Here is a 16,010-nt window from a genome sequence, read left to right on the forward strand (position 1 = left end):
CAAGCTCCGTTTAAGTTGTGATGAAGATTTTAATAAGAAGTAACAAATGGACATTAGGAGTTGAAGAGTTCTTCAGAAACAAAATCTAATTCCGAGGAACCCCTTTTTAACTGCTTGCTCATACCCTCTCCTCATACCCTCACCAACAATCTTGTGAAATGATGTTACAGCGTTACAGCAGCTTGAAAACAGCTTCTAGAAGAACTTCGTCCACCTTGCATAAATAATTCAAAAGTATTACTAAACTTCGGAAAGTATTCCACCCAATTCTATACTCTATGATGATGTTTTGCATTAAAACATTCTCCTTGAATAATAAATGATCGGAAACCGATTATCCTCTTTATATTCTGCTTCGTAACCAGGAATGGAATGAATAATGAGTCCTTCGACTCTCAAGTGGAATATAAAGTGAAGAATGGTTCTAAGAATTTTGGGTTTGTAGAGAAGAAGATAAGTCTTATTGTTTCCTAGAGATAATATTTTTCATACTCAAAAAATGAGTCGAATCTATTTCTTACTGTTAAAATGGAATCTGTGATAAATTTGAAGAGGAGAGTTTTGAATCGACAAGGTATTTTTCTACTTGTTATTTTGAACATACCTTTTCAACAAAATTATCCTCATCCTTCCTCTAGTAAGATTACAATAGACTCAATATTCAAGGAAAGTAGGATGAGAATATTCTCCTCCACTTAACTGATCTGTTATCATGGTGCGAATAAATTATTTTTTCATATGAATTATGGCTTCACGAAGAATTTCCAGCTCCAAATTACATGGAATAGTAGCCAGAATATTATTATAATCCTAACAAGCAAGAGTTACCTTCTTTTTCAAACGACCTCTTACCTCCTGGTTAAATTGAGTGAGCTTTTCCTAATTTTTCAAAAACGACATTCCGCGTGTTACAGTATGTCCACATTTTGATGACAATGGTGTAATGGGGTATGGAGTATGATTTATGAGGAGCGCATCCCTTCATTCACTATGTAGTGAAGAGGAAATGAGATGTCTGTCGGGATGAGTGTTTTCTTGCAGATAAAACAAAAAACGTTTCAGTTGGAGTAACACAAGTTCATTCACAAACGTGAAACATCCTTAATGGAGAAACTAGACACTCATTCAACACCGAAGAAGAAAAAAATGAAGGAATGGAAAATGGCTAGCTAGTGGAGGAGTCGGCGACGGACTTGCTGCTAGCAAGATAATATTCCGCTCTGGCATTACTTATCCTCCACTCATATCAACACTACAACACTTAATTTCGCTTAGCTAACTTCACTCCCAACTGGAAGCAACATTGATACGAGTATAAATAGGAATACAAAAATTGCATACATGGCTTTCGGATATTAAAATTTAAGAAGAAGTATCAACTTTGAGAAGAAGAGTAGAAATTATCTAGTATGTAAGACTAACCGAACCGATTAGGATAGTAGTAGAAGAAAAGAAAACTTTGTTTTTCATGAAAACTTCATTAATTTACCATTAATAAAACTGATGTATCAAACAATTCGGATTTGCTTAAAGCCTTACATGTCTTACATCAAGGCGAAACGTTTTTTCTATATTATTCCTTTTCCCGTTTTTTTCTGAATAAATGTTTATGGAGGATCATAAATGATGAAAAAACCGGATCAAGGCAAAAAAATTTTAGCAGGTACATTGGTAGTATGAAAACAAAAGAGGGCACGGTTTTGAAAGATGGTAACGAGGTTTGTAATTATCTAAATAAGCTCTTCCAGGAAGTTGGCTCAAACATTGAAGACTCAGTTTTGAATGGTTTAAAAAATCATGTCTTGAAACAGAAAATGACTCAAGCCATATTGAAAAGATGGTTGTTGTTCCTCTCACAGAAACAGAATTTCTCGAAATGATTCATTCCCTGAAGAGTAAGAGGGCAACTGGTCTTGATGGGATCTCCACTGTTGTTATAAAAAGTATTTAATTGCTCCACTAACAGTATTGGTGAATATGTCCTTCGAGTGGAGTGTTTCCTCAGAAATTGAAAGAGTCGAAGATAGTGCCAATCCACAAGAGTGGAAAGAAAATTTGGCAAATTTCGACCAATCACTATAGGGAATGCACTGGGCAAAATCTATGAAAAAGCAATGTTAATTCGTTTCGTTGAGCATTCTTTTGAAATGGAATTTTATCATCCAGGCAACATGGATTTCAGAAGGATAAATCATCAAGGTGAGCCATTGCGTCTCTTGTGGAGAATGTAATAGATAGAATGGATAATGGTAAAAAGGCAGTTGGGGTTTTTCTCGATATGAGCAAAGCTTTTGATTGTGTGAATCACACTATGTTGTTGAAAAAAATTGAATATATGGGAGTTGCTGATGTGGAACTTGATGGTTCAAATCTTATCTTGTGGGTAGAAGTCAGTGTGTGGAGATAACTAAAGAGGAAAATGGACAAAAAATTAAATACAGATCAAATAATCTTACAATAAAACAGGTCTACCACAGGGTTCGATCCTCGGACCATTATTATTCATTTTATATGTGAACGATTCACCACAAATAATAACAAGTGGTAAAATTTTAATGTATGCTGACGACACATCCTACGTTTGTAGTGCAAAGGATGCAGAAAATTTAGAATTATTAGGTACTTTTACATAGTCAATATACATCATGCCATAGCCCAATTCCTCAGTCAACATAACCTCAAAGTAAACGAAATTAGAACGCAGTTCTTGCAGTTCAAACATAGAAATAATTACAGAGAACTTGAAGAAATAAACGTTCAAATAAATGGAGTGAATTTTGAACAACCTCTGTCTGTGAAATTTCTAGGTGTCTTGCTGGACCAGAACTTGTCTTTAGATAACTATATTGATCAATTGCTGTAAAATATCATCTGGAGTATTTGCACTCAGGCAGATTTCAAGATTAAGTACTGGGTACACTATCTCAACATGTACAGTTTATCATTATGTAATGTCGCTTATTCGGTATGCAATATTGGTATGGGGCGGCTCCAGTCTCAAAAATTTAGATAGATTTTTTAGAATGCAAAAGAGAGCTGTGAGAGCAATAAAAGGTCTTAAGCCATTAGAGTCCTGCAGAGAGTATTTTAAAGATCTAGGACTACTAACTGTGCCTGCACTGTACATTTTCGAAGTGATTATGTATATAAGAGATAAGAACTTGACGTACATAATTATGACACAAGAAATAAGAGAGAATTTTCTGCACAATACCACAGGACAACTCAGTATGAGAAAAAGCCTTCTTATATGGGTATCATCAAATTTATGAGTAAACTGCCTGCCGTCAGCTTTGAAAGAAAATGAGAATAAGGATATTTTAAAAAAGCTATTGGAAAATATCTAGCAAACGGGGTATACTACAGTATTCAAGAATTTATGGATGAAGAATGAGGCTTTTGGGTGGGTTAAATTGTAATGTACATTGTAGAATGTGATTTATAAATATGTTTATTTGTATTCTTCTATTATTTGACAAATAGTAGAACGATTTCCCATACTCTTTTAAGAGTCTCCAGGAAGAAAATTTAATCAAATCAAATCAAATACTTTCGCACTCTTTTTTCTTCTCAATAACTTACGGAGAAGAATCTCTATCAATGCTGCAGAAGCATTATTACGAAGCTGGTGCGAGATTTCCATCAGCAGCCTAATCTAATACGGTATCTGTTCCATTTATTGATAATAATTGTTTACATTCTGTCGATGGATGAGGAATATCCGAAGAACACCGAATCATGATTGAGAGATCGTTTCAAAATCAACTTAAACATTCCAAAGTCAACATTCACTTGATCTTTACTTAAGCAGTACTTCGTAGTATAATAAAACAGCTCGAAAATCATCTAAAGTCTACATTACTAAATCATTCGAAATAGTCCAAAAGTGCTTGCAAACCTTTCGTCTTCATTTCTTGATTGATAACGAGTCATATAAATTATAAGTAATATTGATCAATCACACTGTTCGGCATATCCAATTAAATGCATGATATAGACTACTCAATTATTTTGACTTGAAACGTATAATTCACTTGCGACTGAAACTCATTGTAATACTGAAGAAAATCAATGTGATATAAATTTTGCAGAGATGTTATTGTTATTTCCATCAAGCCTCGTGCGTAGTATTATTTATAATCGGTACATTTGAATGAGTAATGATGCATTCACCAGGTTAAGTATACACGTCTAATTCACAAGGAATGAGAGCCTATTTTAGCAAGATTGATTTACCAGTTTTCATCTATCTATAAATCAAGTGCCCACAGGAAAGAGGGTGACGATGTTAATAAAGTGTGTCGCTGAAATTTGATGTAATGGAACAAAAATAAGTAGTGGTTGATGTCAGGGTTTTTATGTTTTGGGGTCGGAAAGTCACGTGATGGAGGTAGGATTTTGTTTAAGGAGGGATTATAACTCCAGGATAAGATTGGTTCTCAAAGATGTTATGTGGGTAGCCAATAAGAAAGTTCTAGTAGGTGGTGAACGAGAAAATTCTATTTCGAGGTTTTGCTTTTACACATTCCGAGATTACTGTTATGAGATCGGATATCTGGAGAACCAAATGGAGAAACATTATATTTTACAAGAAAATGTTTTGCCAGAATATCAACTTCAGACTACAATTTCGGATTATTATAGCCTCGTGTATTATAACCCCTTGAAACCCTTTGTAACGGTCATGATGGTCGTATTATTTCTTTTTTCATAACATCTATACTCTGTTTTATCAATAAATCATTTATCAGTAAACTGTAAAAAATTAAAATAAATTATTACCATCATTGGTACCTTATCTTAAATAGCACTCTCACTGGTTAATACTATCTAATTACCTCAACGTTTTGTGGTAAATTCAAATTAAAATATGAAGTGCAATTATTATTGTACAAGCGAATGAATTCAACTACGGTAGTATGATTTTTCCTCAATTGAAATTTATTTAAATGAGTTTTTACGAAGTTCTCCTATACCCTAGATATCGCTAATGGATATCCAATAAAGATCAATAAGATCAATAAATAAATCTTCAAGATGTCTTTCCACGACGACTGTAAGATTAATTTAGCGCATATCACCTCATAAAAATGCAAATGATCCATCTCAATCTTATATTCCTTTCTTCTTGAGGTCCACCTACTGCGATGTCTTCCCTCATTCAACCAATCAAAATGGCTGCCGCAGAAAATCAGCCATTTGTCATCTACCCTCGTTATATTGAACTTTCTGAGATATGCATAATGAGTTGAGCTCTTCACTTGCTTCAACATGAAAAATCTTAGTATCTTTTTTATTCTTCTGTTTCCTATTCTTTGGTGGAGTACTCTATACTTATCCCATTGGAATACAGGTATTGTACCTACCACGTCATTATAATGAGGTGGAGAAAAGGGTTTCTAGGCTAGTCTCTTTCATGCTTATTGTAATAAATATCTACTAGAGTCGCGATTAGCATTACCATACCGAATGTTCAATAGAAATCATTAGTGAATCTCATAGGAATCACAGTGAATCTCACTTGATTGTTAGTTTTTGGTCAGAGAAATGCCAAAACCGGAATCTAGACTACTTCACAGGGCAAGTTCACTGACTAGGAAGGCTGATTTTAAAAGGTTAATCCAATGTAAAGCAAATTTATGATAGTTGTAATATATTTTCTACCATGGAATCCATCATTCACATCTTTGTAATGCCTAAACGTGATCAACATTCCAAATGTGAGTGAATTTCCATCACTATATAGCCTAAAAGTCTGAATCACACTAGCATAGGCTAGAAACAATAAATACTATTGATAAAATACACCATTCAAAAAATTCGAAAATAAAATCTAGTCAACAATAATCAATCAATTACTTCTACATTATTTATATATATATATATGATATATATTTAGTCTTTGTTTTATAGAAATCTGTCTCCATTGTTCTGAAAGCTCCGTGAAGATTGTAGGCTACTGATGTAACCGCTAATTGTATTATTGTTTCTAGTATTCAGTTGCATTATTATTTTCATGCATTTCTGATGAATTTTGGATGTTGAGGAACATGCAAAACAGATTTGGTGGAATGAAAAATATCGTTCCCAACTCAGCCGCTAAAATATGTTTGCAAAATCCTCCCTCCCTTCTTCCACCCTTTACGCCGCCAATCCATAGAGCAAGCGAAGTAAACTGAAAAAACAATAATTAGAGCCAACAGAATTTAATAAACAAAGTTTATCGTACCGTACTTACTTAATATCAGCGACAAATTCTTCTCGAAAAGTTTCCAGAAGTTATCGTAGTTTTTCAATTGGGAAGTTGTAGAGTAGTTGCCGACGGGTTTATGATTGAAAGAGCTTGTGAAAACATCGATCAAGATGCCGTGTAGCACAAGGGTTTGTGTCCAAGTGTCCCTTCAGCACTATCGAACATTGTCACAGTAGCTCGAGCGGTCTGCTGTAGTGCGTCTGTGGCGGGCGGACTGGAGATGCACCGATGTCCGAAGTGATAAGAGCGAGCAGCGAACACCGACTGGACTGGCGACGCGCAGCGCGCAGCCAACATTAGTGCGAAACCCGCGCATGCCAACAAGCCTGCCATTCCAGCCGAATTTCATCAACACGTATCGCATGAATGAACAAAAAATTGTTGTTGTTCCACACAACTACGCCCGCATCATCGATAAAGAGTTTCCATAAATCAAGTCCAACTTCCTCAAAGTCAACCTGCTAGTTTTGTTTTCTGAGCCGAGCGATGTTTTGTTTTGTCTTCTCTGTCTCTCTCCAATTTATTCTGGCTCGAAAATTCAACCTGTCCTCATCAATCTGGATAATAACATAGAAGCAGAGTTCAACGATTTAACACGAATAACTTTCCAAATCACAATTTAAAAATAAATTAATTTGTGTCCACCTATTTCAAGAGGAAAATAAATATTTCTGTCTAACGATAATAAAATGCAGAATTTTAAATATTATTTGCCTCTTAAAAACTGAACATTGTAAATCATTTTTCCTAGTTGGCCAATAACACTAATTCTAGCAGAATTCGGTATCTATAAACGTATTGGTATCGTATTCGGTATCTATAAACGACACTATTCATTTTAAAAGGCAATACATAATTTATTCTCTTAGATATCAGTTCCTTTGTAAGACTACGGTAATCATTGAAGTTTCTAAGATTTTTGAAGAATCTGAAATTGTAACCGAGTTTTTTCAAATAGAGGCACCGTACCAAGGATCTTATCTCATCAATGCAGGAATAGTTTAAGTGTTTCTTTATTAGTGTGTTTCCTTACAACGTTCTACAATATTGAAAAAATGAATAATACCTCTCAAGTATATTTTTGAAATGTTTTACTTATTCACCACATATTTCAACCACTCCCCACTTGAAATTGGCTGGAACATGTTGTGGTCAACCAAGAAATTTCAAAAGGATATTTGAGAAATCAAATCCATCCTATTCATCTTTATTATATATGTACAAAAAAACTTGAAAGTTAATTCATCACTGTAGGTACCGAAGTAGGATAGGTCCACATTTAAAAGGATGGCAGCTTATAATCATAACCTCAAAAAGTAAACTATTATGGTTTCAGTTGTAAATACAGTATTGTAAAATTGAAAGTACCTATCGTTTCTATAGTGAGGTCCATGTTATAATGGCAGTGTTTGACTGGCTATCCTTGACTATCATACAACGAAGCGGATAGCGTTATCTCTTTCTCGCTTTGATCTGTTGCCAGATCGTTTTTAACAATGTTGTATTAATAATTAATTAACGAAGTATTTCATCTTACTTATTGTTGAAATTCATTATAAAATTATTGAAATAGTATATTTCGCACCTAGAGCAGAAAAACATTTTTGCCCGTGGTGCGAACGATATTTTTCGCCACACTACAGGTATTGCTGACAAAATAAATAAAGAATACAAAATAAAGAATACTCGTTAAGCTATCGTACCTATCTCTTGATTTTAGTGGTAGAAGATTTGCAGTCAGGATTTCAGATTCTTTTAAAATTTCACTTGGAATACCACAGTCATCTTCAAGCATTTTTGAAAATTCGGAATGCACTAATCAACAATAAATAATTGAATAAAACTGGTTGCGAAGCGAATTAGTTTGATTCGAAACTGGAACTGAAATCATGGCGACTTCAGCTGATGATGAAAGTGGACACTCGCCCGATCTAGCGGATGACTTATTAACTACTTCCATGAGCGGCTGGAAAGAGACAACTTTCTGGCCTAGACCGGAAAAGAAACCCTTTTCTGACGTCGTCTGCAAACAAGGTCTTTCAGATCTACGTAGGGACTGGAAAACAGCTGCTTTCTGTGCAGTGTGGCGAAAAATATAATTTTTTGCTTAATAAATATAATTGATTGATTATTTTAAACGAGAATGAACAGTTAATATCACATCAATAGACCTGTATCAGCTACCGTCTATAGAAGGCATTGACAAGACAGAGGATCGGCAACGCTGCTCTCCTATCTTTAACCACTGATGCCATTATAACGTGGACCTCACTATAGTCAATGATATTCGTGAGTGAGAACAACAATAATATACTATAACAGTAGTTAGACTATAAAGGCAAACACACACACACACATGCACACACACACACACACAAACACACACACACACCACACACACACACACACCACACACACACACACACCACACACACACACACACACACACACAGCAACGGACGTATGCTGCGAGTGCAGATAGAAGGAGGAAAACCCTCTTCACAGGTATTCAAATGTTGCTACGCACAGTTCGTCTGCATATTATTTATCTACTCACATAGTATGCAGACTTTCTATGTTTTTCTCCGTCTGTCTGCTGCTGTAGGCTATGCGCTGGCCTTAGTTTACTCACATGATTTTCAGAATAATTATATAGACTCCACACTCAGAAGTTCTGAATCTTAAGAGCTATCTACCTTCTACATATAAATAAAAGCGAAATGGCATTTACTCACTCACTAATTATCACAATGAACAGAACTAAACATCTACTAGACCAAATACGTTCAAATATTTGACATGTTGTTCAGTTGGCCCTCTAAATGCGCACTAAGAGCAGATTTTAAAATATTCCAAATTCAATTTTGTATTGAGAGTGCTTGAAAATGACGCCAAAGATACAACCAACGTTTCCAGCGTTTTTTGCGTTATTCAGCTTTCCCGAGAGCATAAAATGAATAATGAACAGAAAACGTTTAAATCGGTTACAAAAGATACGCTAGAGTCTAGAGAAGGCTTCAAGATTTTGCTGGCGTTTTCCAGCGTTTTTGCGGTATCCAGATTTTTCAAAAACTAATTAATAATTAACAGAAAATGTTCAAATCAGTTAGAGGATCGGCTTGAGTCTACACTTTGTGTAGTAACAGAGAAGAGGCTTCAAGATTCTGCCAGAGGGGTTTTCGGGAACGAAAAAGTTGAAAAATTTCAACTCGATACACACCGCCTGAAAGTCTGTATTATTGGTTGTTTAATGGGCGCGGAGGAAGCAAACTAAAATAAATAATACGAGTCTGCGAATACAAGTATTTATGGGCGAAGCGAGTCTGCTTTTCACATTTCTGGTTTTGTGGATGATTCTGCCGGGGGTCCAGGGGGCAAAGCCCCCTAGCTAGACGGATAAGGCGAGACTGATTATTAATGTATTAGTGATTTCTTTGAATCTAATTATGAATGTTAATATTCAAAATGTAATTATCACCAATAAACTTCAATGAATTACACAAGGTCTAAGCATCTTTGAAGCTCGGTCATTCAAAACGTCGGTAAGAATAAAGAATAGTAAGGGGTTGAGGCCCTTCTAAACAAGTTTAGAAAATTACTCACTTATGAATCAATATAATATGTTCAATTACCTACGGTATAATTGGGACTATTATACCGGTACTTATATCTGAGAATATTATAATCGAGCAAATACCAATTTTAAGGAGAATATCGAAAACGCTCGCTGAGCAAGCAATTATTACAAAGCAGCTTATTATTGGAACACTCTATAATTTCCATTTATTAAATTATTGTGGAGAAATCATAATGCTGAATACAACCAGTCTTAGTTCTCAGCGTAGAGAGTGGATAGTGGATCCATCAAAAAATTGTAATCAATTCAGAAAGGTCCATTGAATTTCGAATAGTTCAAGCTAGATATGCGAATAAATTATAGTTCACACAAAAAATACTGATAAAACTGAAATCTAAGAGCGTTAAATTCTTTTAATGGATTCAATACGGAGTTGTCTGCTCGTCGAAAATTGATTTCATGACTTGAAATGTGCAAATTATCGTTAATTAAATATGTATTACGGAATTCCCGTCTAATAATTTATGCCCAAACGAAGCATCTCGTTAATACGTTAATTAACTAGGCGATTGTCGACGAGCTGTTATCCATCCAGCAATTACATTACGGGGGACTACTTCGCCCACAGGTATAATCATGTCCCATAATTAACAGCATTCAATATTCGACGCTGCCAAAGTCCACAATCCAGTAAGCTAGCTAATGAGTGAACGAACCGCCCTTTGAAATGTGTACAGACCTTTCAAGAACAAAATACCAATTTTCTCAGAGAAACTTGTTATTTGTCTTATTTCAATGGGCTTTAGGGATAATATTGGGCCCGTTCTGTGTACATGGAATGTGGTGAATTGTCCAATTCTCAATTTACCAGGTAAAAAGTTTCGCGTTCCATGGGAAGAGTTTTGACAGATTCTGTACCAGAAACCAGTTCCAAATTCCTGCCCCACAATCGAAGCGTGGTAAATGGTCCGACCTGGTACAGTTCCAACTATCTGAGCTCTCATTGGTCGATTATTGTAGTCTGCTTGCTTCTCTGCGCATGTGCTGATAGTTAGTTTACCATAGCATAGCCATAGAGTACATAACCAACAATATGGTGTTTGATAACCATTCATTAAATGAATTTTTCCTACAAATTCCAAATTCTCTGTCGACAGAGATACCTTGAAAAGTGACCATTTAGTGCACTGATTGCAGGCCACAAAGAATCACTTTTCCGCTCTAGTGCGCAAAGTATTACTTTGCGTACTCCAGATTTGCAGCATGACAATGCAAAATAGTTAGTAGGTTATATCAGAGACAAGAATAATATAGTGAGAATAATATACTTACTTATCCTTCATCTATGGTTATATGGAGCACCAGTGCAGGAAAATCAAAATTAAGTTGGTAACACTGACTGTGGTATAGTGAGGTCCACGTTATAATCACAGTGGAGAACAGCGTTGCCTATTTATTATGTGCTTGATTAATTTATTATATTTCTACATTGTCAAAAACAGATTTGGCTTCGCTGTAAAGCTAGAAAAGGATAGTACTACCTACTTTGTCGAACGATAGACAAGGATAGCAACATCAACGTTTATCAAATATACTGTCATTATAACGTGGACCTCATTATAATATGCTTATTTCATTGTCATTTCAATGCTTACATAAGATGAACCCCCAGTCAGATAAATTTTCAATTGAATTACTAATCATTATAATTTAATTATTATTATTCAATTTTAAATAAATTAAGGTTTTTATTAATAATAAAATTACACAGAAAAACATTTGATGGATTTCAGGGAATTTTACCCATAATTACCCACTTTTCATATTCAATGGTAACTGTAGGAAAAATTTAATGTGAAATATGTGCACAAAGTTTGTTTGCTGCACTCAAGAAACCATTATTCCGCACGAGCCATAGGCGAAAACATAAACGTTTCTTTCGGTGCAGCAAACTGTCACTTTGCGCACTAGTTGCACAAATAACTATTTCTCTATAGAAAATTTGAGAGTGATGGAATAAAAGAAATGCACACTTTTCTAGATAGTAAGTTTGTAAAACAGCATTTCTTCATTCACGCAGCTAGTAAACATTTTAGTGTAAATCAACTTTTCCTCCACCTACTGTCTAAAGTACTTACTTTACTCCCTGAAAAATAATACTAAAGTGTCACTTTTTCGCTCTCGGTAGTAAAAAACGGAAAAACTCCCTAGGGAGGAAAAGTGACTTCATTTAAATAACATGGGAAGCATCTCTATTTTAAAAACTTACATCGTAATAGGTTGGAAGGTCTAAGCTCAGATGAGGAAGAATATAGAATAGCCATTAAACCAACTAAATTCAATACCCCAACCAGACATTTAATCAATATATGAAATTTATGTTTGTATGCTAAAATTATTTCAAACTTCATATCACTATACTAAAAAAATGTAAAAGTTTTTTTTTATTTCATGTTAGTCAAAATACCAGCCAACGAATATTCCTCATTAACTAATCAAATTTTAAACGGGAACTTCATCATAGCTGTAGTTGTGGCGGCCATTGTTGGTACAGCTTTTGCCAACAGATAGCGCTGTCGGCGGAAAACTGTGATTACAAGCCAGCTGTTTCTGTTTACTTTTTAGACTATGTTGTAACACATTGTTTGGTCACGTACGTTTTTAAAAATTATTTAATTTGAAGTTTTTATAAAAATGTAGGTGGAGGAAAAATGTTGTGTATATCATGAGTGAAAAATGTTTTTTCTCCCTCAGGGAAATTGTTGCCCTCGGCTTCGCCTCGGACTTCAAACTTTTCCCTCAGGGAGAAAAAACAGTAAGCTTACTTTTCACTCTAGATATACAAATAACTATTATATGTGTGCGCCAAAAGCTTGAACCAACGATTTTGAAATGGCGTTCCATGGGAACATTTTGCACTATAGTGAGATCCACGTTATAATGGCAGTGGATAAAGATAGAAGAATAGCGATGCCGATTCTCTGTATTAATTATATTTCTACTCTGTCAAAAACATAATTGGCATCGTTGTGTACCTAGAAAAGGATATTACCACCGGTTTTGTCAAATGATAGACAAGGATAGCAAAACCAAAGTTGATCAAATACTGTCATTATAACGTGGACCTCACTATAGTCATGTGATGGAACAATTTAAGATTGGAACTGGAACAATTTACTGTACACATAACGTACACATTGTCTAATCCCAATAGCTATATATTTTCAAAAAATTGGATGGAATTAAAAATGTTTCTAGTGCCATAGAATTATCATCAATATTAATTTATGTGATTAAACTATTAAAAACAATTATTATTTTTTCCAAAATATCTGAAAAATATATATTTATCCAATAATTCATTACAAATTAGTTAACTCTTAGAACGATATTTTTTTTGAATTTGTTGATAACTTTGTATTTTGAGAAAAAATGTTCATTAATTACGGTATCACACAATAATCAGTCAAGTTATTATGCGAAAACATACCTAAGTGCATTAGAAACCAAATTATTCCAAGTAATATAACTCAAAAAATAAATTTCCTATACAAGTCACACTTAATACCTCTTCCTTGGAAATTTTAAATAAGCTTACACATTTACGGTTTTTTTAATTTTAACAAAGGTAAAAAGGACAGAATAAAAATGAAATTTTACATCAAGATTAAGTAGCGGTGCAGTGCAAGTATCTATTTTGAAGTAAAAGTCATGAAATGAATGCGCGGTAGTCTAGAAGTTGCTGAATAATGTAATTACCAACAATCAAGGTTTTCTATTCTAAAAGAGGTACTTGTGAAACAGATTATTTATTACGAAATGTAGACAAAAAGTTAAAATTTACTGAATAGTATTACCGTCTGATAGACTTCAGTTTCGTCAGGACTTCCTATATACTTTATATATAGGTACAGTATGCTTATTTTATTGAATAAAGAAAGAATTTGAATTATTTGAATGATGAAACATTACTCTTCTATTTATATAGTGGCATCTTCAGAGATGACACACGACTCAGCTGGAGACATATTAGTTTTGTTTCTAATGTTGTGTCTTTCAGGAGATGAATTTAAACAAGTAAAGTAATAACGATACAAAATATTTTGAGTTTTTATTTGTTTTTCACATTAAAGACGCGAACAGTATAAATTATGTGGCACGACCTTGCGAACTGGAATTACTATTGCTATGTCTAAGTTTGGGGGTGGGTGTGGGGGAGGGTGAGGGAGAGGGAGAGTCGACTTCGGTGCTGCTGCCGACCTTGTCTTTCTCCAGCCGCTGCTTGCTGAATCTGCCCATGCCCGGCCGGTAGATCTCCATGCTGGGACGATCCTGCAAACAAAATCAGAATACAACATTTTCATCGCCCAACAGTCAAGCTAGAGAATAGTAGTTATACTGATTTATTTACTCATATGCAAGGTCTATAAATACAGGTCATGACACGATCCCGTGATGCATTGCAAAATTGCCATTTTATAGGATCCTAGTTCACCAATTTTCAAATTTATCAGCTGTTATCATTATAGATTAAACATCATGATATGTTATTTTGTGATATTGTTCAAGGGATATTGCTTGGCTTTGAATTGTAAAATAAATTGTTCCGTCAGAATAATAATATTTAGATTCCAACTAGGAACTGAATTGTTGACTTTTAGATTTAATTGATCGGGTACTTAAAACCCTTTTTGAAGTTGGCCTTGCATATTTCTGTCTTGTCCCAATGCCTTATGGATCATAATCCTTGAGTTAAAAGAATAAGAACAATTTTTAAAAATGAATAAATGAATAATTGATGCATTTATTAATGAAATTTTATTATTAAAAAATTGAAACCTGAATTCACATATTATCTGAACTAGAATATTGTTTTTTAAATTGCTTAATCTTGTTTGAGCTAATTGAATTGGATTGCATTTTCAAATGTACCGCCATGAAGACCCCATAAAATGGCCGCTCCATAAGGAACACGAGTGTCATGAACTGTATTTATAGACCTTGCTCATATGTAATGATAATTTATTTATTCTCTGTGTAATAAAGCATCCGTAAAGACACAAAAAGTTGGAGCCCACTACTGCCCCTGATCATTTTCTTATTCAATTAATCATGAACTTCATTCAATGTCACATTTCAGAGTTGGCCATTTTACTTTCAACAATTGAAATTAAACAAATTTTTAAAAGCAACAATATTCAACATACATGTTGTAATTAATAAACAAACAATCCAATGTCGAATAAACTGAAATATTTTGAGCAAGGAAAAACACTATTGTATTTAGAATAGTAACCCGAGTAGAGTTTTATCCAGTTTTCTTAACGTTTGAGTTAAATGCACGATTCCGAAAACCTGAGGTCAAGTTCATTATTGAATTCAAGTTTTCTAACCTAAAAAGTATGTCAATATAAATTAAAAAATCTAATTAATCTCACAGTTTTCTTTTTACTCTTCTTGCATAATATTTATTTAGTTGTTTTTATACATTCTACTATTAACAACTGATGACAACTGTTTTCATCTATTTATCTCTTTTCTGTATAGGGCTACTTTTTATAGAAATAGAAAGAAAAATAAAAATCTCAGTACCCTTTTTGAATTATTAGTCCAGGCGCTGGCTTACATTGAGCATACATGAGAGAGGCAGAGAATTTGACTTCGGATTATTGTTAGGGGGTCTTTAGTGTATATGAAACTCGATGTCGTCACGTCCTAGGGTGGTCGAAAGATTGGGGTGGAGGGGGGTAAGTTGTAAAAAACGCGCGCTTATAAAATCGCCTGTCCTGCAGATACTATTCATAGTACAGCTTTGACTTTTTTCTCAATATTACGTACGTATAACTGGCTTTCAATGTGGTTCTCTACATTTTTGCGATAAACCGCATAGTTTTTCCGCAAAAAATAAAATATCTCGAAAAATGTATTTTTTATTTTGGACTTTTGTTATTTCTTGAATATTTAAGTCGTTAGCCGACTTAGAGGAAAAGGTTCCCAATAAACGTTGTAGGCCGTTTCTTCCTGAATTCAATGATATATATAGTTTGGGGGTTACGATCATAGATGCGGCGGTGGGAGGGGGTTAAGTAGCACTGTTACGCTGCGGCGCGGTCCTCCCCCATGATTAATGCGCATAGTGGCCTGTCTATCGCATCGCTCCTACTATTCTATGCATTCAAA

The 16,010-nt window shown here is 34.5% G+C and overlaps 2 protein-coding genes across 6 annotated transcripts in view; both read right to left on the reverse strand.

The window, feature by feature from the left end:
- LOC111064301 (calcitonin gene-related peptide type 1 receptor) overlaps window positions 1–6,521 on the reverse strand; it is a 177,828-nt gene extending 171,307 nt beyond the window's left edge. For both annotated transcript variants that reach the window (XM_039425694.1, XM_039425686.1), the window contains exon 1: window positions 6,239–6,521. The gene's annotated coding sequence lies outside the window, so the exon portion shown is untranslated. The remainder of the gene's footprint in view (window positions 1–6,238) is intronic.
- A 7,392-nt stretch (window positions 6,522–13,913) lies between these two features.
- Window positions 13,914–16,010, reverse strand: part of LOC111057382 (regulator of nonsense transcripts 3B) — a 54,352-nt gene continuing 52,255 nt past the window's right edge. For all 4 annotated transcript variants that reach the window (XM_039425712.1, XM_039425725.1, XM_039425720.1 and 1 more), the window contains exon 9: window positions 13,914–14,162. In XM_039425712.1, coding sequence (XP_039281646.1) covers window positions 13,980–14,162 — 183 coding nt within the window. In that variant the 3' untranslated portion in view covers window positions 13,914–13,979. The remainder of the gene's footprint in view (window positions 14,163–16,010) is intronic.

This window comes from Nilaparvata lugens, chromosome 1 (assembly GCF_014356525.2).
Source record: "Nilaparvata lugens isolate BPH chromosome 1, ASM1435652v1, whole genome shotgun sequence".
NCBI classification, from domain to species: Eukaryota; Metazoa; Arthropoda; class Insecta; order Hemiptera; family Delphacidae; genus Nilaparvata; species Nilaparvata lugens.